The sequence below is a fragment of the Augochlora pura genome, chromosome 6 (assembly GCF_028453695.1).
Source record: "Augochlora pura isolate Apur16 chromosome 6, APUR_v2.2.1, whole genome shotgun sequence".
Lineage (NCBI taxonomy): Eukaryota > Metazoa > Arthropoda > Insecta > Hymenoptera > Halictidae > Augochlora > Augochlora pura.
The window spans coordinates 12,180,572-12,207,588 of record NC_135777.1 but is presented as its reverse complement, the minus strand read 5'-3'; the positions used below and the strand labels follow the sequence as shown (position 1 = coordinate 12,207,588).

General features: G+C 35.6%; 2 protein-coding genes across 3 annotated transcripts in view; one reads left to right on the top strand and one right to left on the bottom strand.

Annotated features, from left to right (window-relative positions):
* Nucleotides 1-18,667, top strand: part of LOC144470872 (GTP-binding protein Di-Ras2) — an 83,137-nt gene extending 64,470 nt beyond the window's left edge. Inside the window, exons 4-5 of the mRNA XM_078182457.1 lie at nucleotides 17,681-17,946; nucleotides 18,377-18,667. Of these exons, the coding sequence (XP_078038583.1) occupies nucleotides 17,681-17,946; nucleotides 18,377-18,584 (474 nt within the window). The 3' untranslated portion in view covers nucleotides 18,585-18,667. The remainder of the gene's footprint in view (nucleotides 1-17,680; nucleotides 17,947-18,376) is intronic.
* A 3,087-nt stretch (nucleotides 18,668-21,754) lies between these two features.
* Nucleotides 21,755-26,854, bottom strand: Bulli (regulator of MON1-CCZ1 complex protein bulli). 2 transcript variants are annotated; one of them, XM_078183372.1, is made up of 13 exons: nucleotides 26,572-26,854; nucleotides 26,408-26,477; nucleotides 26,200-26,342; nucleotides 25,828-26,133; nucleotides 25,570-25,744; nucleotides 25,331-25,490; nucleotides 25,151-25,256; nucleotides 24,921-25,074; nucleotides 24,754-24,817; nucleotides 24,426-24,645; nucleotides 24,186-24,355; nucleotides 23,842-24,117; nucleotides 21,755-22,499 (listed from the first exon to the last, which is right to left on the bottom strand). In XM_078183372.1, the coding sequence occupies exons 3-13, from the start codon at nucleotides 26,317-26,319 to the stop codon at nucleotides 22,238-22,240; spliced, it is 2,013 nt and encodes a 670-aa protein (XP_078039498.1). In that variant the 5' UTR covers nucleotides 26,320-26,342; nucleotides 26,408-26,477; nucleotides 26,572-26,854; the 3' UTR covers nucleotides 21,755-22,237. The 2 variants fall into 2 exon arrangements, with proteins under 2 accessions (XP_078039498.1, XP_078039497.1); XM_078183371.1 differs by having other exon boundaries at nucleotides 26,200-26,477.
* Nucleotides 26,855-27,017: the final 163 nt, after the last annotated feature.

Below are 27,017 nucleotides of genomic sequence, written 5' to 3'. Positions count from 1 at the left end.
ACCGCCTGCGAAGGTGCCGGGTTGGTCCACTTCGCAGGTTCAGAGCTCCCAGTCTTGCCTCCGGTCGGCGGTAGGACTTCGTTTTGCTGTATGATATTCGGCTGCCACTGAGGTGTAGCAACGTAAAAATCAAAATAGTCATGAAGACACCCCCATGCCTCTTTACCTACATCGGTTACACTTTGTGGGTGACTGCACCACGTTCACCCACTGGTAGTCTTTCGCTCCTATGTTAGCCCTCTTAAAGTTATAATAATAACCCAATTCAGAGAGGGCTTCTTCTGTACATTCGTTATAGACGGCCTAGAGCTCAAAGTCCTGAACCGCCTCGGGTTCCGGCAGTCTCCTCCGATCATGGTGGGCGATGCGCATGCGCCTATAAACATAAGACGCGAACGGCCGCCTCCAGCCCGGAAGATAGCAACCCCACCAGGACCAGCGCCGTCGCGGTGGACATGGTGCGGTATCCTCTTATGATGCGGATGGACTCTCTAGTGGCTGGCGCAGAAATGACTTGTCGCGCCGGGTGGTCATCGCCGTCGGCACCCATATAGGGGAGCCGTGCAGTGCCATTGACCGCACCGTAGCCGAGTAGAGGCGGCGCACAAAGTCCCCGAGTCCCCCGATATTGGGAAGTAGGCGATCCTATGAGGCCGCCACCCTCTTGATTCGGAGTACTAGGCGGTCAAAGTATGCCCCGAAACTCGAGGATGAGGCCGAGATACTTCATCTCGAACCTCACCTCGACGCAGGCTCCAGCAACCGGGATCCACGACCTTGCAGGCTTCTGGGACTGAGACCGCAAAATCTACACTGTCTCGCGGTTTTCTGCGGGGCTATCCTCAGCCCCAAGTCATAAATCCTCGCGACGACGGCTGCCATCGCAACCTCCGCCTGAGCTGAAATATAACCTTTCTTTTTCTCTGTTTACGCGGAGGAAATCTGCCAATCAGACACCCCCGTCTGCCCGGGGGAGCAGACCGGGGATAGTGTAGGTTTACTATTTGCGTCGCCGTCACCATACCCCTGGCTATGCAAGGTTATGTCCCCCCCCCCCCCCCCCCCCCCCCCCCCCCCCCCCGCCCGCCACGCCCTCGCCCCCCCCCCCCCCCCCCCTCGCAGGGTACCCACCAGAACCTCCGCGGCGACCGTTTGGACGCTGCGCCACCAGCATGCGATTTCCACGGGGCAGCCACGGGAACTCGAATAGAACACAATCGCGACTCCCCCTCGCCCAGGTCGGCCATCTGTCTTATTGGCCGGCCCCGTCCGGGAGGAGCGATTGACTAGCTCCTCCCCAAAGTAATGCCCCGCCCTGAGCACCAACGGCCGCCGGTCCCAACGCATACTACGTCATCCCCCCCCCCCCCCTCAGGAAAGGAAAAATATACTCCCCCCTCTCCTGATAGCGGGCGTCGGGAACTTGCTGATATCAGCATATGACATGCCCGCCGTTCGCTACCCTCAGGTTCCCGAATGATAATGGACAGCTCCCGACCCCTCTTGACGGCCTCCTTCCGCTTCATAACCTCCTTGCAGAAGAAGATTGCCGCATTCCACTCCCTCTCGCTACCCAGCATGGTCCCCACTAATGCTGGCAGCGAGAGGTCCTCACCAGTTTCCGCCACAAGGATTCGGCGCAGCGTTGCAAAAGCTGAACACAGCTATGCAGTAGCTGAAACATAACTTTGACGTAACTTTAGGACTTGAATTTTTTGTATTTTCTCGAAAAAAATATGTCGGTATATACATAAAAGTGCCTACAATCTTTGGGCCTTCAAAGTAAAGAACCGCAATGATGGAACAATGACTGCATATACAGAGTGGGGCATATTAAACAGGTCACCTAAATAACACGCTTACTTTTGAAGATAGGAGAAAATGCATTAGACGAAACTTATTTGGTATCGGGGAGCTCATAATCTGGTATTACCAATTTTTCTGTAAGTGGGGGCGTCAAGGAGATATGAAGGTCAATTCTATTTTTTTAAATGGAACAGTAAGTATTTTTACTTACATTCTAATAGAGTGTTTCAAGGCGAATACAATGACCTATTATGAAGTTCATTGAAGGTTTATAATGAACAAATACTAGATACTATTTTTATGTGTTACAGTACACATTTATGGCTTCTTTTAAAATAAATTAATAGTTTTCAATTCATTCAAAGAAATATTTCGTAGTTTTAAATATTTTTAAATAGGTTCTTTCGCACTACGTGAACGAAGGAGATTTTTTAGTACCCGTTGAAAATCTTATTTTTCACGAAAAGCTTTACTTAACCAAGTCGGCGGAGGTTAGCTATTGCTCGAAGGAGAACTCGGCTCGATCTTGCTACGTCTCGCGTCGCGATTTGACTTGAAATTGCCCGATGGGAATTTTTTTTTTATTACTTCTATGTGTTGATGTTTGGGTAGAACGTGCCTGAGAGCGATGGCCCTCTTACCGTTTTGGATTGAGGAATGGGTGGTTTTGGTATTACCTTCGTGGGGTGTTAGGTTGTGGATGTCGATTAAGTTGGTGTGGGGAAAAAATTTTCAAAGAAAACCCCTAGTGTGATTTTATGTTCCATGAGTTGGTAGAGACTAATAAGTGAGGTTAGGGTGGTCTGTAAAGTAGTGTGTTGGTATGTTAGATGGTCGCGTTATGTGAGGTTAGTGATGTCCATTGGAAACATGGTTTTAATTTTGTAGGGAATTCTGTTTCGATCGTAGAGACCGGTGACTCGGATGAGTGGGTTAGAATGTTGGCAGACGTTGTATCTGGAGATGAGTGCAGACTTGAAACTGCCCGTTGGGAAGAAAAATCTTAGCCCTTTTATACACGGCTGAACTAGAAAATTTGGTGATGGGGCCAGTCCCAGCCTACGTGACCAGATCATCCCGCGGATGATACAGTGACATGTGGTCCCAGCCCTTAAACTGGCGTCCGTTAGAAGACTAAACATTTTTTATGTAAACACTGTCCCGGACAGAGACAAGCAGGGCAGTGAAATACACGGCAAGCTAATTGTATTAAATGGTTAACAAGTTGAACAAACTTTGAAATCGATTATCACGAAAACGGAGCACCGGATGAGAAAATGTTATACTAAAATATTTTCTTCTTTTTTGTTGTAGAATCACCCCCTGTCCGGTTGTACTACGATTTCCGGGACACCCTGTATATTATTCTATGTATTACGTTTTCATCATTATGTGCATAAATATTAGATAAATACTTTAGTTTATCCCTTGAAATTGAGTAACTGCGGTATTTTTCCCACAAACGTGTTGTGTCAGAGATATTTAATGTTTTCAAATGGACATTCTCTGTGTGTTATTTATTTTGTTGCATATAAATTTTAAGTCAAAATGTCTCAAAGACTAAGTTCCATTTTGAAAAATCCTATTAAGGTATTTCAGTATTGAGTATGTACTGTAACTCTCAGCGACTCTCTTTTCAAAAGCGATTTCTATGATCGTAAGTTCCCCTTGGTAGTAACGAAGCGAGTCACAAGCTACACCGAACAAAGACTTCAAACTTTAGAGATATTCACCTTAAAACTACATTCTCAAGAAATGGTCTACATCGTTATCTGTCTCCAACAGATGAATATCTTCGCTTTAAATTTTACACAGAGTTGTGGTATGCCATACTCCACAATGTAGAATGTGAATTGATTGTGAAAAATGATTTATAAGACACGAGCTTCTTATTCAAATGAAAATACAAAACAAAATATTTTTCCTGTAAATTTCAAAGTTTTTACCCGAATTCGGAGTTCAAAGAATTCCAATCTGTAATTATGGGTGTAAAAATTAATAACCTGTAAGTGTATATAATCCTTATAAAATTATGTGATAACGCTGAAAACAATTCTTTAAGTTTTGAAAATGACTTTTTTTAATCGTTTTTAACAACGACGAGATATACTCGTGATCAAGATTTCGTACATAATCTACTAAATATGAATATTATTCTTTTCTTCTAAATCGAGACAAGATTTAATCATCCTTTTGTCAAAATCTAGAAATGCAAATAAATGATAACACATAAGAAGCAAAACTAGTCTCGTTTTATTATGGAAATAATTAAAAATAAAGAAGTGTTAACCAATGTAGCTATGGGTGAAATCTCAGTGCAAGGGGTTAAGACCGTTTATTATAGTCATTGTTTGTTCAAAAATAACCAGTTAGGCATTTTTAACGAAGTAATTCTTCCAACGCTTTCATAAAATACATAACTTAATAAAGAATATCAAGGAATACATATATTCTTCTTCACCAGTTAGCTGTTCTTGACGAGATTGCTTATCATAAATAAATGGCAACATTTTGTGTTATGACAAGCGTAGTCCTTACGCGACAAAAGGGCATCTTTGAGCCGAAAATTATAACGAACATCGTCATCAGCCATAAGTCGCGTGAGGACTATACTTGTCATAACACAAAATGTTGTCATTTATTTATAACGAGTTGACTAGTCGAAATACGTATACTTCGATATTCTTGATTAAACTATGTATTTTATGAAAATGTAGCATTTAAAGAAAATAGAACAATGTATGTAGAAAATTAAACATATATAATACAATTACAGTACTTATACACTATTCGAAGAGATTGCGACAGTTAACTTATTAAGTGGCCCGCTTCAAACTACTGTTCGTATAGCGAGGTCAGAGTTTGCAAATAGGGTACGTAGGATAAGGTTTAAGCATGATGCGGCAAGGACAGAGGTCGCGTATGAGACAGATTTTGTGAATAACTAACAAGGGGCATTCGTAAACCCGGAAACTTGTAAAAAGTTATGAAACTTCGCACACAATTAGAGTAAGTTATGCCGGCTGGAACCATATTTTTTGTTGACGCGCGATTTAAAGGGGTGAAAATAGCCCTTGAAAAGATTTCATTATTTTCTTTTTCTTAAAACATCTAAAGAATAGCAAATTATACTAAAAGAAAGTTGAAACAAAAACACCATTGTCTTATTGTGCCTGTAAAAATGAGTAAAGAAATTTTTCTCGTATTCAATCTAACATAAAATCTGATGTTAAATTAATTTGCTATTAACAAAACTTGTTACCAACTTGTTAACATTGTTCGCTTTCCTTCAAATATTTCGCGGAAAGAAAACATTAAAATTTGGTCAAAGATGGTTTCTACCCCTTTAAATTGCGTATCCGTTTACTTTTATGCAAAGTACCATCAGTTTTTTATTTGACGATTGTACAAACAGCCATTGTCAGACATGGAGTGGGACCATTGGATCTCAAAGGTTTTGAGAGGCTTGAATTAGATAGAAACCAGTGAGCCAGATGTCTACGTCTCATTTGATATGTGGAATAAGGTTGGCGTACAACAACACGCGTCCCTAACGAGATGATCTAATTTGCAGCGACAGCGCCAGGACGCACTGGGAATACCGGGTCGAAAGTATCAGTTCGACATTGGGCTACAATCGCGTGAAAACTATTGCGTTTGCAATAAAAAATTGTTCCACTGAAATCTTACGTAGCTGTGCGACATTATTATGTCACGGCGGTATCGCTTCATGACAAGTAACGCAGAGGTTATTAATAAAACATGGAGGCCACAGAAAATGTATCATAACCAGGGGCTGTTGTAACACGGCATGCAGTCGATAGTAACACAATATCATTTTTCAAAGAGGAACATGTAGTAAGCTAACTGGCAACAGCAAACGAAATCAAGTGAAATAATTGTATATGTGCAAAAGTAACCAAATGCAAATGAAATTCTTGAAAAAGTTCCAGTACTTTGTTACTATTTTACAAACATAGATCACGTTGTATAGAACTGTTTTCGGGTAGCAAATCTTTGCAGTGTATGCACCGCACCTGCTTCTCATATAGCTTGTTAGAATTATATGCATGAAGGGATACATAACAATAATACATCTTGCCTACTTTACCATTGTGGCATTGCTGATTTTCATAAACTCGTGTGAAATTGACAAATGTTTCATTACACTCGAAGCTTCTTTCTATGGAGCGTCCAAGAACTTTTAAAGACGAATTAAATGAGGTCATGTATAGTTGAATTGAAAATAACTTTTTTATTTGAATATTTGATATATTTTTGCATGAATCTAAATATAACACGGTTGGAATCTTTCTACAAACCAAATTTATTAACTAATCTAGATTATACTGTTTATGCTGAATACTAGTTTTAATTCTGCTCACGATGTTAGCCCGTTTTATCGTCACAAAGGAACAGTTATAAAATACATTTTGGATGCTTACTTTTATCATATCTGTGGATATTCAAATTAGAGAATTTATTAATGAGAATTAGATAAGAGAATACTGAGTAAGAACCACGATTAGAACTTATAATAGTTAAAATAATAAATAGACTAAGGATTTTATGCATTTATAGCAGAAGTATACAATATAAAATACAAAACTGAAAGACACTACAAAGCTTTAATAATGTTGTTCCATTATTTTCGACTTATTAAACTGATTAAAAAATAAAATATATTTTTATTTAATTTCTGTTTTTCACAATGCACTCAGAACATTATTATTTTATATAAAGATCCACAGTCTTGTAATAAATATAAACGACGTATCTAGTTAATTCTCGCGGTAGGGAATGCTCTTGTTGATCAAATAAAGCTTTTCTTTATTTTTACTTTTATAAAATTCATGGTAAAATTTAGAATTTTTATAATGATCTTCACATTATCATTACATTCTTCATGCCTGTATTTGCTTTTATCATTTTTACAGTTTCCACTTCTGTGGATTGCATATCTTCCAGACAGAGTTGTACAGAATTACAATTGAATTAGTTAAGGAAATATAATTACAAAGTAATTCAATTACATTTAAATTATATCACATTAAAATTCATAAACAGACCTCCATTCAACTACAATATAATTCGTAATTAGAACTAGAATAAAATTACAACATACTAAGTAATTAAATTACATTAACTATAAATTATTGCGTAATCAAATTAAAATTAGGAATATTTAAATTATATTCGCCGTTAAAATAATAAGCAATTAAATTAAATGAAACGTTTGTGTTATGTAATTAAATTAAAACGTAGTTTCATTACAATATAATTGAAATACAATCCAATTAAATGGTGAAATTGAATTACAATGTAATTGAACTATCACAACTCTGCTTCCAGGTTACTTTCTTAGTCTAATTTTTTCATATTCCGTTCTGATTTTTTCCTTCTCGCGAGTGATTTTCCTGTTTCTTTTCCGTGGTTGAGCTCTTATGAAAAGGCTTACTACATCTAGCACGAGCTCGCCGCAATTTATTTGTTCATCTTGTGTTGAAGTGTCTCGAGTTTCATTACCGGGTGTCCGTAAGCCACGAGAATCACGTAATTTTCGACCACGATATTCTATTTGTTCGCGAAATAGAGGTTTGAGCTTAGATTACAAATTGTTGCAAACGAAACGCTTGTAAATGTGAAGTGACGAACAATATTACAGTCGTACCTTGATTATTCAAATTAAACGGAGTGACATAAATGTTCGGATAATAGTACCGTTTCTTACAACAGGAATTCGGCAACTCGAAAATTCCGATTTTTTCCAACTGTAGTATAGAAGTTCGTTGAGGATCTTAAAACAGTTATTTTTATTATCAGAACATACATCTTACACATCTTGCACGTGTACTTTGTACGACCGGTCATCTATTATATCATGCCTTATCAGTTGTACCATGTATGTAGATACAATTGTCATCAACCACGTTGATAATAATTTCGAATTGCAATTAAATAAGTATCGTTACATAGTACTATTTGCTGAAACTAAAAACGTATTGACGAAAAAATTGGTATATACAAATCCAGCGAATATTACAATTAAATCCCTCATTTACCGATTACGAATGACCTTTGGGACACCCGGTAGATACGTAGAGATGTTTTATCTCTGGAAGTGGGTACTATTGAGTCATTTGGAAAGTCGTTTTCTTCTTAAACGAGAAAGTGAAACCTGATTTGTCCACCGTAAAAAAGAACTATTTGACACTTTTCTGGTAGCTTTGAAATCTTATCCTCATAGGAAGCCTGTTTTCCATTGACAAGATACTAAACCAAATGCTTTTTTAACTCTCATATGAGACGAAATTTTATTGACAAACGAATCATATTTCCGAATATTGTTTTCGATACTATTTTCTTGCTGTAACGAAAAAACTACCAATTTGTTTAACCCTTAGAAATAAAATACGTAATATTTACATATAACAGCATACACCCGGCACTAAATAATGTAAGACTTGTTATTAACAAAAGTTAAGATATGAACATAATGTTATGTGTCCTCTAATTTTTTAGTATCATCGACGGTTTCGAAGATATTTGACTAGATCGGTTTAAATATGTCACCCCGTATAAATTAACGAGATCTTTTAAAACGTAATTATTAAATCTTGATTATAGACTCGAATAAAAAAGTTGAAATGCATTATTTCTTAATTTAAAAAATGTTTTTATTTAATTGCAATTTTTGGAAACAATTTTTTACTCATTGTCTAAGTAAACTAATCCCTGCAACATCTCCAAAAAATTTAGATCGCTTGTTCCAATTATAGAGGAGGTACTCCGTTTTAAAAGCTGTACGGAAACTTATTGGACCGACTGTATGTACACGTACATATGTATATCGTTATAGCTCTGATAAGATACAAGCAAATGCACAATGTCCTTATCGAATCAACAAATATATAAATGGTTTAACGCGACTTCGCATGAATTCCGTTCCATAAATCCAACGGAAAAAAAAAAACGGAAATTCGACAAAGCGTATTTTGAAATTAATATGTTATACCCTTTATCTTTTTACACGCACAGCAACAAAATATTTTATAGAAGTAAATAGCAAACGTTTTTCTAATTTCTGTCACTATAAACATACAGCAAGCTAAATTACGTTAATTTCAGCAACAAATGCGTTGATTCTAAATAAAAAACTTAACAATATCCTTAAATACCATAATTTTGTATGCATACGTTAGTCGTGTTTAAGGCTCAATAAACTAGTGTTAACTAGATTAATAAAATCACTGCCTAGTTATTAAATTTTAGCATTTAATATACCTTTTTCATTCTAGAAGTAAAATTTTCCTATGTTAAATATTAACGTATCAATTACGTCCTCATTACTCGTTTGGTCTTCACCAAAATTGCTAAATCTAGCACTAAAAAAGAGCGGCTTCAAATTACGCAATGTTCCCCTTTTTAATTGAATTTAAATTCACTTTAAGTTAACTAATTACATTTTGAAATATGGAAAGGGAAAATATGAAGTACATTTTCTTGCACCACCTTACAGCTCTCTCTGTCGAACGAACCCTTTTACTACGTTATAAGGAGCAGTCGTCTCTTAAGGGGATACAGCAGTATTGGACGGCTAAGACCAGTGGTTTCTGAGTTGGATTACTTTGATCCGGATCCCTTCTACACGTGGTTGTAGATATACATTTACGTGCGGTTTAAACGAAACATAGTTGTCAGAATGTTGAAAACTGTTAAAATTGCGGAGAGCGAAAGATAACACTACCGAACATGCGGCTGTAGTCTCTTTGTGCATTGTTTCAGAAGAACGAGTCCTCTGAAAGTAAAGCGGTTTGGGTCAGCAATTTCCAAACTCAATGCTATATAGTAGAGTTCATTGGATAAATTCGGACAGAAATTTTGGAGGTTACAGAAAAACAATATTTTTTCGTACTTCCGTTGGAAATGGGACATTCATATTTCATAAACCATTTTTTTACTGATTTAATATCGATGTTCCACTGCGCTAAGCAAAGTTAGGCAAATTTTCTTCAAAATAAGAAGTAACTAATTAAAACGAATAAATAAATTAATTATTTAAAATATGTTTTTATTTTACGAGTAGTTTTATTTTGTACTTTAGTAGCATCGATTGTTTTAATCGAAACGTTTATTTAACACTTGACTCAAATAAAATAATAATAAAAATAATATCTAGACCAAAATAATCATATTAAATAATAACGTCACGACTTTAATAACATCAAAAACTCTTTATTCGGGATAAGGGGTAACTTAATATTCGACCTTTACCACAACGTCTGTCCCAACTCTGACTTGTTCTTGTTACATCGTTGTTCGGTAGATATTTACCAAGCAACGATGCCACAAGCGACTCTCGATATCTCGATATCACGATATATCGATCCATATTCGTAACAATATGTACTTTGACGTAGGAACTAAATAAATTAATTCATCGGAAATATGGAAATATTTGCAGTTTTACCGTATTTATTTTCAAACGAGTTCACCCTTAAAAAAGTTTGTCAGAGGAACGTTCATATTCGGGTACATCTACTACTGTTAACAAGTGCAGATGCTGGCATTGTTGACATGGTGGAAGTAGAGAATTTTGAGATTTTATTCAAAAAAGCGTTTTATCATCTAGAAAATAAAATAAGAAATTATTTCAAATAAATTCCAAATAAGGAAATAATGTAAGAAAAAAATTATTATTGTGATTTAATAAACATTATTATTTCAAGTAACATCTAACTAGATGAGATAGTACATTATTTTAACGATTATTTATCAGTTTACAATTTTGATGAAATCAGGATGTTAAAAAGTGCCAGAAAAGTAATAAGACTTCGAAAAATACATTTTTCTCAAATTAACTTTGGATATAGAACAAAATTTAAATAAACATTAATTGTTTCTAATAACTTTAATTAACCGAAGGAGATCGACAATATGCTCCACTTTTCCCAATATTTGTGCCTACTCATTTTTATCATAAATGTCTAAAATCCGCAGTTTTGTTATGATATACACTGTTTCTTGAGAATGTAATTTCGAGATTAATGTCTTCAAAGTTCGAAATCGTGGTTCTTATATCTTACCACTTACTTGCTAAGTTGTATGAAGTCTTATAACTTTCATACGATGAGGCATTGAAGCCAACAATAAAAATAAATCAATTTTTGAAATTTCCATGCTGTTATAATCCCTTAATAAATTTCATACTGAGCCAGGTTTATAGATCGGCAGATTGTATGGATCACCAGCGACCCGGTTAGTATTGTAAAATTGCATGGACCTGTTATCGCTAAATTACAAAAGTTGCCATTATTATAAGAATAGCTTAATATAAAAAATATAATGCTCATAAGTCTAAACAAATACTCTAATTGTGCTTCGTTTCATTACAACATTTAATATAAGACTATTTAATAATAATACTTTAACACTTTAATACTAAAATTTTCTTAAAATTAACGTATGTTATTAAATTAAATTATCTATAAATTAAATAATTAAATTATCTTATAAATTGTCGTGCATAGTTTGGACAGCATTTTTCATGTTAGTATCAGCAGTGACATAACCTTAACACATAACAACGTGAATGAAGTGAGAGTAGTAATAAAATAGCAGTAATTTTTACTGATTGTGGAAATAGTGGCATTTGATTATAATTTAATGATAAGCTTTTTATTATTAGGACAGATGCAATGGAGGAAGTACATACTTGAAATGTGAAGTGAAAAGTAGTAAAATCATTTAAAGATAAAAGGCGATATTCAATTGATAATAATGGAAGGTAAATTGTTCATCCTATTCTAGAGCCAAACTTGAAGATAGCTCTTAGTAATAACATATATAATGAAGGAATTAGGAGTCAGAATGTTATGTTATTTATTCGCGGGAATGCTACATCAGGAGCTCCAATTATTATGGAAACTAATCAATTTCAATTAAATTCGTAACAATTGTTTTATAAATTCGGTCATTATTGATTCATCCTCCTAGAATTCTTATACAAATAATTATACTTAGAGATGCTCCAATTAAAGCAGATCATATTGCAAAGATGAAGTATAATGTTCCAATATTTTTATTGTTTGTTAAGTAAAATCATTTTATATAATTAATTTAAGATATAAATAATTGTAATATTTATTATAAATCTTGAAAGTTTAAAGTTTAATTAACTTAAAATCTTTAATAATTATATTTATAAATATCACGCCTGATAAAAGCAATAAATTTTAGGTTTATTAATGAAATAATTTTTTTATTAAATTTATATAATTTAAAAATAGGATTAAATTGCAAACTGGAAATTAAATATTTTTTATGAAATGAATTGAATTAGATAAATAGGAGATTAAATAGATAAAATATGTAATTAATAAAATATTTAATGAATAGAAACAGAATTTATACTTATTAATAAAGTTATTATTTGACCTTTATATCCTTAACCATAGAAATTAGAAATGCTATATTTTTTTAATCATTCCGTTATTTTCATTGTGCATAATCAGTAAATACAAAGTCGTTGCTTGTTTGTTTTAATGTTTTTTCACTGAGCTTTTAAATAGTTTACTTCTCTTGCAATTAATGTAGATAACCAACGAATAGGATACATATGGGCAATTATGAATTTTTATAATAATAAATTAAATGGACCAACGTAAATAACATTGAATTATGACATACGTGTTAATTTTGTCCATCTGAATTTTGAAAGTAACACTGTGTTGCACGTCAGATTTTACATCTCCAAACATGTCAGCAAAATTCATGAAGAACCTTGGAAAAATTGGTTTTCCTATTGCCGTTACGTGAAGCTGTGATCACATTGAAACAACAACGATCCGTTTTTTGTTGATATTCCATGTTTCCTGAAAAATAACTGCTTATTGCTGCATATTTCTTTTCGTTTCTATCCCCATCATCAATAACCGTCGCTTGTTATTTGTTTCCAGTGAGTACAGTGAAAATCTAAGAAAAATTGTGAACACGCTGAAAACCATAACAACGAAAATATGTAGTTATTTAAGAATGTTACTCTATTTATGAGAAATATGTACACTTGCCAACTTCTGCCACACAATTGCCTCTCACCGTAATCCACGCGCCTGTCTTATTCTTTATTAATAACTTTAACATTAAATATATTAAAAACTACAAGCTGTGTGTCCCCAAAACTGGGTATTATAATATTAGATACTATACATATATTGGATACTATTATACTTAATACTGGTTATTATTAGATTCAGCTTTACAAGCTCTATCATTATACCAAATCTCATAAAGGAGCGTCACCCCGGGAAGATCTCCTCGTGAGATTCGATAGTGCCCCGAAACAAGAGGACTTGTCGTCGCAGTCCCTTTTCTTCGGAGAGCAGATCATCACGATATTTCGCTCTGAATATAATAGATAGTCACAGCGTTTACCTGTTTCGAAACTCCCGTTTGCCACATTTCGTCGGTGACCTACTTGACCCGGAATGCCCAACGCATGTTTCCTAACATGACCTGATACCTCCCCGATTATATTGAGACCCAAATTTTGGTTCGGTCGGAGAGGGTATGTATCCTCCGCTACAGATGGAAGATGTTCAGAGTTATAGAGGCAGGAAAGGGTTATGTGTCCGACCGCTGTTTTGTCCGGTTGACCGTACTCTTGCTGGCTCTCCTAGAGAGATTATGTCAAAGTACATACTCGCTTCCTTTGTGGCTGCTTGCTTGACTGCGATCTGTCGGCTGAATCTAGCTGATGGCTTATCGTCGGTTGCTGAACGGGCGTTGACGGATTTGTCCAGATGTGCTGACTGTTCAGCGGATAGCTGATCACCAGATGGCCAGCCGGCAACAGAATGAAGTATCTTTTCTCCCAATTGGGTCGAAGACTCGCTGAAGCCGCCGAATTATTTCGATCAGGGTTCGCAGGTGGTCTTCGATCGTGGTGAGGATCTCTATACTGTTGCGGTAAAAGAAAAGTGTGGTATCGTATCGGTTGTGATTACGTTTACAACGACCGCTGGAAGGTGCACGATGTACCGTTTAATCGCATGGCATCACCGTAAATTCGAGTTTCGAATTTACCTTTCCCGATACTGCGAAAAAGGTTAGAGATCGACTGAACTAATTTAGGGGCACCTGACAATAAATATTGCTCAAATCTAAATTATGTTAAGGCGTGATAAAGAGCGAGCATCTTTTCTAGTGACGCTGTTGAGCCAGCGGAAGTCGCCTAGGATACGGTACTTCTTGCCTTCTTCTTCACCAGCATAATCGGTGAACTCCTGGAAATGCCTCAAATCATCGTCATATCTCTCTCTCTCTCTCTCTCTCTCTTTTCTCTCTTTTCTCTCACTTTCTCCCTTTCTTTCACAAAATGTCGGCAAACTATAAAGACGAGCCGCCAAGCTCGAATAACCGTATCTTGTCTCTTGCTAAAAGATCATTCTCGATTCCGACTTCGCGACATTTAACGAGACATTACTATATGTCTTGCATATAAATCACCAAACAACCATTCATACTATTATATCATGATACAAGACGAAGAAAAATGAGTCCTCGTGTAAACAGAAATTGAAAATGTAGAATAGAAATTGCGTGCACAAGACTTCGCTTTCAAGAAGATTGTCTTTGAAGTTCCGTTGAGTACACATGAACTTGAAAAACGACGAGAGTCAGTCTTACAAGTTTCTCAATAAATTTTCCGTAGAAGTCCATGTTACAGACTTGCTGGGATTGTTCCTATGCCATTTCTGCGTCTATAACTGCATACTACACCGATGTTAAGGTTCAACGAAGTCAGTCAAACGTGTGATGCTTTTGACTGAAATTCCCGGAGTAACAACAAATAATATAATAACATAACTTTCTTAATTCTAACATTTTAAAATTGATTACGTTGCTGATAGTTTTCTTCTGACAATGAGTTCAAACACAACAGAATTTGGACAGCTATTTTTGATTACATAAAGTAATATCAATTATGATTAATTGAATAAATACGGTCTAAAGCATGTCGTATTTGGTCTCATTTTGATTGGAAGAATCTGAGTAATATATTAACAAAATATTCATATACAAGATATTAGAAATAAAAATATTAAGGCACCGTTTTTCTTCTACAATTATTGTCAAGTTAGTCATTTTCAAGTTTTAAAAGAAATTCATATGAGATAGGTCAACGCAAATCGTTAATTGAAATCTAGACGACTGTATCAGTTTATTGTGTTAAACAGCGCTCTAAACAACTTGTATATAAATTAATTTTAATTTTTACTTACCGCTGTTGAATTTGCATTAGTAAATAATTATCAATACATTGTCCTTCACATGCTACCCATCGTTAAGAATATATGTTTGCATTCTCTTTAAATCCTGCAAATACTTTCAAAGTTTCATACAATTAAAATATTTTATTTAATCAAAATAAAATTAAGATATGAAGTTATATGACATCTATTACCTCTTCAATATTCTTATATTATACAACAGCATTGATAATAAGAACTGTAAATGAATAAAAATGCAACTACAATCCACTGTAGCTTATAAATAAACTGCGGAATTTATGCATTTATGATGAAAATGAATAGGTCAATACGAAGATATAAAGGCGTTAAAAGAATTTAAGAATCTTGTTACATTATTTTCGATTTATTACAATTACAATAAAGACTCCCTTATCCGAAGTTTTATTTTTGTAGTATTCTGATATCAACACATTCTATTATCTACAACTTTTGGTTAAGTATCCGAGAATGTATCTGAATAATACAATGATCTGATAATAGAACGTTTGAATATCAGAATATTGTAAAAATAAATGTTAGGATCTCTACTTATTGATAACAATCAAAATTAAACAGAGTGTGCCAATAGTCACCCTCAATGAGGGGTTTTTGAGTTCATTTGTATTAATTTTTTCCAGTACAAAAACTCAATCCGTGGCGATGATAACGAATTATTAACGAAAAACACTGACCAATTAGAGGCATGCTCGGCCGGTGCAAAGCAGCCAAGCCAACGAACGGACGAGCTCAGTTCCGCTAATTGGCTCGATCACCTAGCGCCAGGAGAGCCCACTTCTCATTGGTCAGTGTTTTTCGTTAATAACTTATAAACAAAGCAACGGATTGTATTTTCGCTGAGGAAAAAATGATTTTAAATGATCTCAGGTACCTCCCACTTCCGGATTGTGAGACATTTTTGGGACACCCTGTATAATGTTATATTTTGACGATACTAAATTATTCGTAGAGCACTTGATCTGTTATTAAATATTATAGTTACAGACTTAGGTATCATGATCAATATACTACAATCGTAGGATAAGTGTAAAGCAAAATTAGAGATTTAATAAAATTTAAATTAATTACAGGGGGTTTTGGGTCTTTATGATTGGGTTGAATCTACAAGGCTCTATATGACTTGTATCAGGCTTAGGTATAACTTGTTTAATTGTCACCGTATTGGAGTCTTTATTGATTTCTGCAAATAAGTTTTTACTTTTTTGGTATTATATCCATCCTTATAATAAGCTTGAAAACGTTGTAATAAAGTACAATCTCAAAAGATGTGCACACCTTTTTTATATTTGATGTAAGTTTTTATAAACATTCTAGGAGAGTTAAGCTACATAATAACACAATTATTATAGTTATCGCGAATAATAAAAAGTAAATCGTACTTATGTATTACACAATTTCTAAAGAAAAGACTTTTAACCGTCCATAGCATTATAAAGAAATGTGTAGTAGTGGGAATGTTGCAAGACATAAAGATTTTGAAGACAAGTGGAAAGTCAAAAATACACGAATGTTGATTCTAGAAATTAAAAAGAAAGAAGAAAAAGTCGGGAAAGAAGAATTGAAATTGCAAAAACAAGTGATAAGATAAAAAACAGGAAGAAAGACTAAAATAAATGGAGGCTCTAAAAAGGAAAAAGAAGATTTGGAATGAATTGGAAGAACTTAAAGCTAAAAGAAGCTCAACTGAATAAAGCATTGCAAAACTAAACTTACTGTAATTAAATAATAAAGAAAGAGTATATTTTTTGTGAAAAATAATTTTGTGTTGGTTGTATATACGAACAGATTTCGATAATAAATACCGAATACGAATATTAAAGTTTTAATAAATAATCTGTATTTTACCCATTATAACAAAGTTTCTATATTGGTATATGATCCAAGTTTTTCTTATGTTAGGTTACATTTTCAGAGTTCATTCATTTTTTTCATACTTCAAAACGTAAGAATCGTCTTTTCTTAAGAAATCAAGAGAAATAGTGGAAGAAAGTACAGCTAAAGCTTGTTATCGTGGTAATAAGTACTTTTAACCCAACCGAATTGGATTCAAGAAACGTAAAATCGACTGTGACGCACAGGAACGGGAACATAATAGTCTGGGGGCGTATTGCTTCATCAGGAGCTAGAAAATTATTAAGACCTGAAGCACGTTTATCACTAAATGAAGTAATTCCGTTTCCATTTAGGTAATTTAGTTTTGTTCATTTATATTATATAATTAACATAGTTAATGTTCTGTTTAAGTTCTTTTTATTTCTTCATTGATACTGTACGCATACTTATGCCTCCACTCCCCTTTGTGTTGAATAGGTTATAATATCTATTATAGAGAATTATAATATTAATATATTATAATATTATAATATTATAATATCTCTATACGTTATAATAGCAATTAACGTTTAACAGTAATAATTTAATTTCAATTCAGTTCAGTTTTCCAATTCAATTCATCGATTTTTTTTTGCCAAATTTTGCCATTGACCCTATCTAACTACGCTAATAATGTAAGTAATGCACTGTGGCGCTGTGTCTGAACCACGTATCGTTACTATTCTCGACAGGAAGTGCCGATTGTCATCGCCGGAAACAAGCAGGATCTAGCAACCACGCGTAGGGAAGTATCAATCGAGGACGTAAGCGAATGGGTGTTCTGCAAGTTACCGAAGCTCCGGGCGAAGGTGATGGAATGTTCCGCTAAGGAGGACTACAATATCAAGGACGTTTTTCGCTGTTTCATCACACTGTCGAAAATCGTACCGAAGAGCCTCCCCGGTGAAACGGACGAGTCGGGCCTCAGACGAAGATGTTCCGCTTACGGATCGCGCAGGTATCGAGCGCTTGAAAACAAGACACGTTTCTTTATTGTTCAGCCGATGCAGTTATTAATCGCGAAATCCGCCCCCTCCATGTCACGCAAATTTTCTCGCGCGGGTCGATTCATATTTTCCCCCGAGTTAAATTGCTTCTCCACGCGCGACACATCGCGACGCGACGTGGCGACTCCAGAGGTCTGCGCGAAAATTAATTTCCGCTGGTCGACCGCCTCGCTCGACAAAAGGCGAGTGAAAAACGTTCGACAATGAGTCGATTAACCGAGCGATCGATCGGCTGGTATTCGAGGTAGGTTGGTAACGTTGGTAACGTTAGCTTGCGTTATATCGCGTCGTCTTATGTTGCCTCGGATCGTGGCACATTGAATGACGACAGTGGTCTATCTCGCGCACGAGTAATGAAAAGAATCACGTTGGCATTGGCAGGTCTGGCAGCCCACATGGCAGAACGGCGGTCACAGGCGGACCAGGGGGAAATTCTCATCAAACAGTCGCGCCGCAATCTTCGACGGTCACCGGCACCGAGGAAGTCGTCAAGAGCAAACCTCGCAGCCGTAGCTTGATCAGGCGCGCCTCGCGAAAGACTAAGCAACAGATCAGGGACACCCATACCGATGACTGCAACATCTCCTAACTCGATCGTTTTGCCAGCCAGCCCTCTCTTCTCCGCACGCTACCGCGTACTCACGTTCAACGACTGTAGCATATTTTGGCCGGATGTCGACCCCATTCCGTCGTAGAGATGTGACTATTGCTTATCGATATTGAATCAAGAGACTAATCGTACAGTTTTATCATGATACGTACTTTGCTTGTCGTATATTGTAAATTATGTACATATTATAAACAGAAATAATGTGCATATTTTAATCAATCCACATTGTTTTAGAAAAAACTGATTGAAGGAAATTAAATATCCTGGGTCTGGTCCCTGAATTTATGTAAAGGCAAGAGATCTTAATCCTTAGTCTAAAATTGTTAGACCTTCTTGAACTTTATTAGACTAACGAAGCATCTTATTATCGGGTTTAAATAAATAAAATAAAATGGTTTACAAAAGAAACGGACTATTTAAAAGTGACAAGTATTCTGTTTACAATCGGTACAACTAGGAGTAAAGAGATTTAATTGAATAATAAATTAATCACATTTTACTTTACCTCGATCACCTAAGCTCTGGAACTTCCATTTATCTTAACGACGTTTTAACGATGTATCAATATGTTGAATTATCGGTGACACATCCGTATTATTGATATTTACTGAAAACAGAGTCGATAGTCACAACTCTATTCCGTTGCGGATCGTTCCTTGCCCCGTGAGAACATCTAATGCCAGCTGGATCGAGATAAAGTCAGTAGGTACGAAGCGGAGTCGATGTTCCGATGTCGCGTCGATTTCAAAAACGAAACCCAACCGCGAACGTTTCACCCAGTCCCGTCCCTCAAATCGTTCGCAAGCAGCTTTGTGTCCTCGAATAACGTTTTCCCCTGTTACGAGTCGTCCGATCCCCGAACGAAGAGACTGTACCGGTACCTCCTGGTTAGTTCCAACGTTTTTACAAGCGTCGTTTCCGTCGAAACTGTTCGATCGAGTCGTCGCGCTCGACCATATTTTCGATACCGATCGAAATCAGGCCAACCACGCACTGGCTGTCTTCAAGTTTGCTCGACCACTCACTCGTTACGTAGACGTACACGAGTTTCCATTAGCAATGCGCGGATACCCGAGCCTCGGTTTGGGTCGGATCGAATCTGAATTCCGAAAGTTCGTAATCAGTAGACGTTAAAAGACACTTTCCTCTCTGAAAAAGTCTATCTTTCCTCTTTTAATAATTGTTTAAATAGAAAATAATAAAACAATATTTTTAAATGCTTCTAATGCTTTCACAATTTTGTATTTGACCTATTTTTGTCATAAATACATCAAATCCTAGTAAACAGGTACGAAACTGCACTAAATATGTATTAAACTTAAAATACGTATATGTATAGTGTGGTATATTATTATTTAATTACTTTGATATATTATTTCTTGAATATTCAAGTTCGTAAAAATCATAAAAATATACTAAGGTCTTCTCTTACATGGAAATATTCATTAACGGATCTTACCACTATACCGACAACGTCTGACTAGAAAATATAAAAATAACATCATGCGCACTTACATACAAACTTACGATATCCTGAACCGACCCGAATCCGAAATATCGTGCACCCATTCAGCCCTAGTTTCAACGACAAATGTCGCAAATCGCCGGATCAAAATCTAAGAAGGAAGAAACGATTGTATCACCGTAAAACTGTAAACAAGTCCACGAAACGGTCGCACGACTCGAAGGTGACAGCGCGTGCCCAGCCTAGTACGCGATTTGGACCGAGCGTGTCCCGACAAATATCCTCTCCGTCCTCTTGTTGTATGTACATAGGCATAGTCCGGCATTGTGGCCCGTTGCTCTTCTCAGCGATAATCAAAGAGAAAAGGCTGCAAGACAACGAAACCACCGAACACCCGGGAATAGAGCGAGCTGTGTACACACGTAAACAGGAATCGCGTATCGAGCGAGTCGGAGTTTTGTCTTCGCACAACAGGCTTAGGGTCGCAAACGTCAATTGTATTCCAGTGAACGAAAGCCACTTCTTAACATTTTCGCGCGCGCTGTTTTTATCCATCATCCTCATTGTTAAGCACGGCGTGTCCAATTTCCATCTTGAAAATCGTTTTGCGTCAGCTGTAAAAGCTGTTAAGTTGTTACATATGAAATGTCCTATTTTATGATGCTAATGATATGAAGTACAAGTGTATAATATCATAATGTCATTCGAAAACTTAGAATTTTAGGTACCTGATATGAATTACAAGTAGAATTTTTTTCTGAATCAACCTGATTATCGTATATTGTTTTTATATTATGAAAACTAAATGCCGTAATAACTGTAGGTAACATTAACACTTTGTTTCGTTTAACGTTTGAAAATGTTTTTCGCGAAAGGATTTTCAACAACTGGCTGCTAGAAAAATCCTTTAATATTCATACGCTTCACCTGTAGTTTAAATTTATTTTCATATTCTCAATTTTGAAAGATCAAAATGTTATCAAATTATATCAATTATATGCAGTTTAACGAAAACATGTGTGTGTTCCGACATATATTTTGATTAATTATTTTCCTTGTGAAGTAAAAAATTTAAAATTAAAGGTAACCGTTAAAAATCGCAATTACTTTATTGTTAACCTAATATAAGAAGTTTTGATTGGTTATTGCAACATGTAAACAAAGTTAAAATTTATTGAGCAGTGTAGTCAGGTAAATGGGTGAATGCTGGTGTCACTGGTGAAAACGCTTCACGATGCAATTCCATTGTATCACTATTTGCACGGATCCTACAAAACCAACCTACCATACGGAAGATAATGTCGAAGCGTTCCCTTTTAGAAACTCAGTCGTGTAAGTCGATTCCGAGTCGCTCCAGATACAAATACCAATTATTGCCCTTGAACGTATAATACGTATTCATATGCTCGCATACGTACAAATGTGCTGCAGATACGTACGCGTGTGTATATGCGATGCAATTGCATTTCTCCCTTTCTCGTACAAACACACCAGACCAATTTTACCAAATATATATTTTGTGACTGACTGTTCGTCTAAAGTGTAAGCACAAAGCAATTTTCTGTATTCATTGAGAATACAACGTTCTTCTTTATCGTTGCGCATACGTGAATTCGGTGCGTTTGTCAAACGACTTCGAACGCGTTATGCAAGGAAGCTATAAGAAAAAAAAACAAAAAAGGAAAACAGTAAAAAAAATAGATATTTTTATTACTACATGTTGATATCTTTTTTCCTATCTTAATCTAGCATGCTTCTACGCTCGAACTGTGTGCAAACTTGTCGATGCGCCATTATTTTGTTCTAATAGCCTTTTGTATTATATTAGCGTTCCGCTATAGCTACGTAAATATTTGAAAAAACGAATGCTGTATCGATATCAAACAAAATTGTATTTATAAATACAATAAATGTAAATAAACGATGAAAAATATGCTACGCATATGTATATCGCGAATGGAAAGAGCGAATAAATACTTCAACGCGACCAGATAAGCTCTTCTATTCCGTATTACAATTGTGAATTGCACCACCAGTTGTAGTCTTTTTTGCTGTTGCTATTGTTATCAATGTTGTAGTCTACAGTAGTCGTAGCCGTCGTAGCCATTTATATTACAATAAAATAAGGCGGCAACAAAATCGCATGCAAAAAGCATCATGAAATTTATCAAGAAGAGATAGTAGTGACATTGGAATTGGTATCCGAGTTACATCCGTTATCAATTCCATGAAATAAATTTTTGAAATGTTGAACGTAAGCCTGGCAGTGTTCTCCCTTCGCGAAAGCTGTCGAATTGTTCAGCCTTAAATTACGCTGTTCGAAAAACTTGAAAACTGAAAAAAATAATGTAGTATCATCTGTGGCTTTCGCTGCTTCCAAGATTTTCCTGGCGGAAACTTGATCCGCCATTCCCACTGACCGAACATATCTGAAACAAAAAACGAAACATAATTCATACAATAGAAACAAACAGTGAAGAGATTCTACATGTGGCAGACATTCGATAAGTAGCTGTACTAGAAGTTCCAGAATTCTTTATGTTATACGCAGAGCTGTCTAAAATGTGGCCCGCGGGCTACAGCAGTCCCTTTCCAGAATTTCCTGCTGTTTTGAATGGCTCCCAGCATACCTACATCATACTCGACACTAGCCAACACTTTACAACAGGACAGGATTAGATAATAATAGTATCAGTAATATAAGAGCAGCTACAGTAACTGTTCTCCGATTGGCTGACGATTCACGGCTGTTCACTACTGTGGATTGGATGCGTATTAAAATTGGAGAGATAAAAATGCTTTGCAATGAGGATGCTTAGCTAATACTATAGGGAGGCATTATTCTGGTCCTTAACTTGACGACTACTGTCAGGTGAACTAGATATTGTGGGAGTTGCTCAATGAAGCAGGACAGTTGGGGAAGGAACTGTTGTGGCTCACAGACAACATTTTAGATAGCCCTCTTATAACACATAAAGGTACAAAAGTAAGAAAATATGTAGTTTACAATATACTTTACACAGGGTGCCCTAGCTAACACAAATCCCTTAAATACCGTACTTATTATTTACCATGAAAAGAATATCAGAGGAAGACATAACTACATTAAAGGGAATATGTATTGTGGTAGATGACAAATTTGTCTCGAGCTCGAATTTTCGGGTTTCTGAGGTCAATACTTGTTCAGATGCTATTGTATATGTTTATAATATGAGACTTTATATTATTATACAAATATATATAAACAAACAATTGTTTCATATCATTCAATATTTTTCAACCGAAGCTTTATCATGTATTTCTACATTACTTTTTATGTCCCACAGGACATAAAGATCATAATGTTATAGATCGGTCTCAGCGCGTTGGTAGGGTCTTACCTAAAGAATTTCACGGATATAAATGAATATTCACGACAAAAATAACAAGTAATAAGTAGTTAAAGTGATGCAGATCATCCTGTATAAATATAAAATTTGAAATATTGTGGCCCAAGAAATAACCCAAGAAATGTTATGGTCACTTCTATATTATACGATTTTAATAAAAAGAATTGAAATATTTCTATGAGAAAATATTGTATGTATACGCAAATTCCGCGATTAAAAGTATGTAAGTTAAACATGACACTTTATGTATTTTTCCTAAGCGATAGAGTAGAGTGCACGAGTATGAGTAATACCTGCGAGCGAGGGGCGTTTCCAACGATTATCTATTGAGCATCTACTTATCAAATGCTTACTGTACAATGGAAACGATAATACAACTTACCGCAGTGCTTGTAAAATATGACCTTTAGAAAGAAGAACTTCAATTATTTCTTCGTGAGCATTCCCGAGTCTTTTCAGCATGTCCAAGGCAAGCTGATGAGCAGCCGGATAGAGATTCTCTAAAGAGAGTAATAAACACGCCAAAGGTTTTGAATCTGCTACCACATGATATTGTAACAACTGATGAAGCTGATAGTATGCTTTCCGCTGCACTAACGTCGTGATTAGCAACTCATGTAAGTAATGTTGTACAGGTATTCCATGTTCAGTCAAGGATCTAAGACGACAGAAATATTACGAACAATGTCCAGCAAATGATAAACGACATAAAGTGTATAAAAGTACCTAATATATTCGAGAAGGACCCATACAATCATTTTTGGTTCGATCGTATTTTCCGGGAATTTTGATAATATATAACTGTAAGTGTCATTCTGATCGAGCAGAAGTTTGTATTTATAGTTCTCGGGAGGTACACCGATACTTTTCACATTATTTTGTAGAGGAGTCCCCATCTAAAAAAAAAGCAAACATATTAAACAAAGGAGAAATTTATATAGGAGAATGAGCAATAGAATTACCTACCTGACTTTGAATTTCGCTTTCCAAATAATTTCTATATACGGAATTCAGTTTATCGAATATAACCGGCATATCCATCAAACTGACGGGCAACTGCATCATAAAACTTTGCAGTACCTGTACTAACACTTGCTTTGCATTCGTTCGTTGCATCAAAAATTCTACCAGCAATACTTTATCTGCAATAAGTTTGACCAGTGCATCCAGTTTCAATTCTATGTACCTAATGAGCAATCAAAATTAGACGATCAGCTTTTCACTATGTGTTTGTTGTACATTCCTATAATTAGATTAAAATACGATATGTTTGACTTTTAAAGGACTTACCTACCATAGGCAACCTAGCTTCACATCTATGACGATGTTTGGCTGGAAAACTACCCAGTTTGGTGAATCTATGAAACGTTGAGGAAAGCTAATAGCTAATTTATATATGGTTCGATATATGTATACATATATATAAGTTATGTATGAAATATACATTTAAGTCAAGGATACATAATTGGCATGGTTGATAACCTTGCTCTGACAAAGTTGCCCCTGGCACTTTCAAGCTATATGGCTTGATGGGTTTTGCTGGTGCTACACTGTTATGATGCATTATAGTCCCATCACTCACTCCCGGCAACATAATATCAAAAATCATTGAGGTCTAAAAACCAGTTACTTCATTTTAGCTCCGATCTCTATATCCATTTTTCAAACTTCCATTACATATGTTTACTCACCTTTGATGCTTGATGGTGAACAATGATGAGATTATCTACAACATTAATGGCAAATCTACCACTGACATCGAGTTGCAAAATATGACTCCGCTTGATCGTTGTCATCCTGTGATAATAAAAGATCAACTAGAATGTGGATAGACTAACCAATATTGCAAAACATGTGAGTGTTATACTTACTTAAGGACAGTGTATACATAAACAGATGCAGTTCCTGTTGAACGATTTGCTCCTGGTTGATGTCGCAATAAGATAATACAAGGTGTTCCATACAAAACTGCTAATGCCACATCCCGTTCAGAAATTGCTAACTTTCCTGGTTTTGTTGCGCCAGGTTCCACTGAAACAATCAATTATGTTTTCTTATTTTTTATTCTACCACACTGTTTGTGATTATTAATTATTCTACTTGGTCTAACTTTCAAATTTTGTCAATTTATGGAGATTTCCAGGTGTTACATGTAATGCTTGCATTTGATTTCCCATTGTGCCCGATGATAAAAGTACTAAGTGGCTTTGTGGGCAATAGACAAACCAGTGAACACCTAAACTTAAGCATTTTAGTACCCGAACATTTCGTTTTTCTGGATTTACCTAAAACATAGATAAAACTATAAGAAATTAAGTGTTTTGCATAGGTACAATATAATTTGATCTTTGAATTGTCTTTTCCCTACTTGAAACAACTCAACTCCATAATCAGTGACAAGTAATATTTCATTCCCATGAGTCCATACAAATCCCCACATAGTTGCATTTTTCCCTTTACATGGTTGTGAGTATCCAATATTATCTAATCCAGTGATAGGAGAATAATTAATAAATTCTACTGATGCATTAATACGTTGGATAGCTAATATGTTCATATCAGGAGAAAATTTGATAGAAATCACAGGCCCTTTATCTTCCATACGAAAGTTTAGATTCTGGTTTGGTCCTTTCACCAATACACTTGCTACTCCCCCTGATCGAACAGCAAATACCTAAGCACCAAATATTTTGTTTTAACGTCTTTGTGATAATTGACACTCCTTCTCTTATTTACTTACTTGTTGTTTTGAGTCATCAAAAAAAACATTGGTAAGACAACTGACTGATTCAAATTTAATTGGGTCAGAAGATAGTTCCAAGTAGTAATTGCCATCTGTGTCTTGCTCCTCGAATGCCATATCACGCTGCTATTACACTGTTGCTGTCAATATTGTTTCTTCCTTTTTAATATTATACTGTTTCTTTTACTTCTTTCTATTTACTTACAATAACTTTACAATGAGCAATTGTTTTTAACTATGTCTTTATCACCTTGTTATCTCATAAACATTTTACGCTTAAAAAATAAACAATTTTCAACGTTATATCATTTTAGTTTAACAAAATGTTAAATTTTTTCACAAATTTAGTCCTTTTAAAATAAAAAGTACCTTTTGATGATAATATGCTTCTTGTCCAATACACATTAATGTTATGCACAAAGAACGAATAACATTGAGTGACGTTTAATTATTTCATCGCAAAGCAACATGTAAAATGTATACAGTAATACCAATCTTTTTGTACAATTTTTCTTCTGCTAGTGTTGCGTAGCTTTGGGTGGAATTTAGGGAAGTTTGGCTGGTTCGGATGTCCCAGGAACACAAAAATGCTCTGCTTGTGTAGGGCTTGTAAAAATTAACTAGTTACACAGAAATCGTCTTTAAAACTTTATTTCCTGGATAACGATGCTATCTCCAAGCCTTCAAAATAAAGTCTGTCTGTATTTTCCCGAGGAATCGAGTTTTCTTCCTGCGTTCCCTCTGGTTTTTCTTCCCTTGTCCAATAGGAAAATTGGAGTCCTCTAGCTGGATGCTGATTCGTCGGATGGCTCGTC

What these genes read in the sequence shown, in the direction of transcription:
- Bulli (XM_078183371.1), bottom strand. Translation starts at nt 26,319, where the DNA reads ATGGCATTCGAGGAGCAAGACACAGATGGCAATTACTACTTGGAACTA. An exon ending in TTATCAACCATGCCAATTAT is followed by an intron (nt 24,818 to 24,920) that starts GTATCCTTGACT and finishes AACGTTTCATAG; the next exon opens with ATTCACCAAACTGGGTAGTT. An exon ending in CATATTTTACAAGCACTGCG is followed by an intron (nt 22,500 to 23,841) that starts GTAAGTTGTATT and finishes TTTTTGTTTCAG; the next exon opens with ATATGTTCGGTCAGTGGGAA.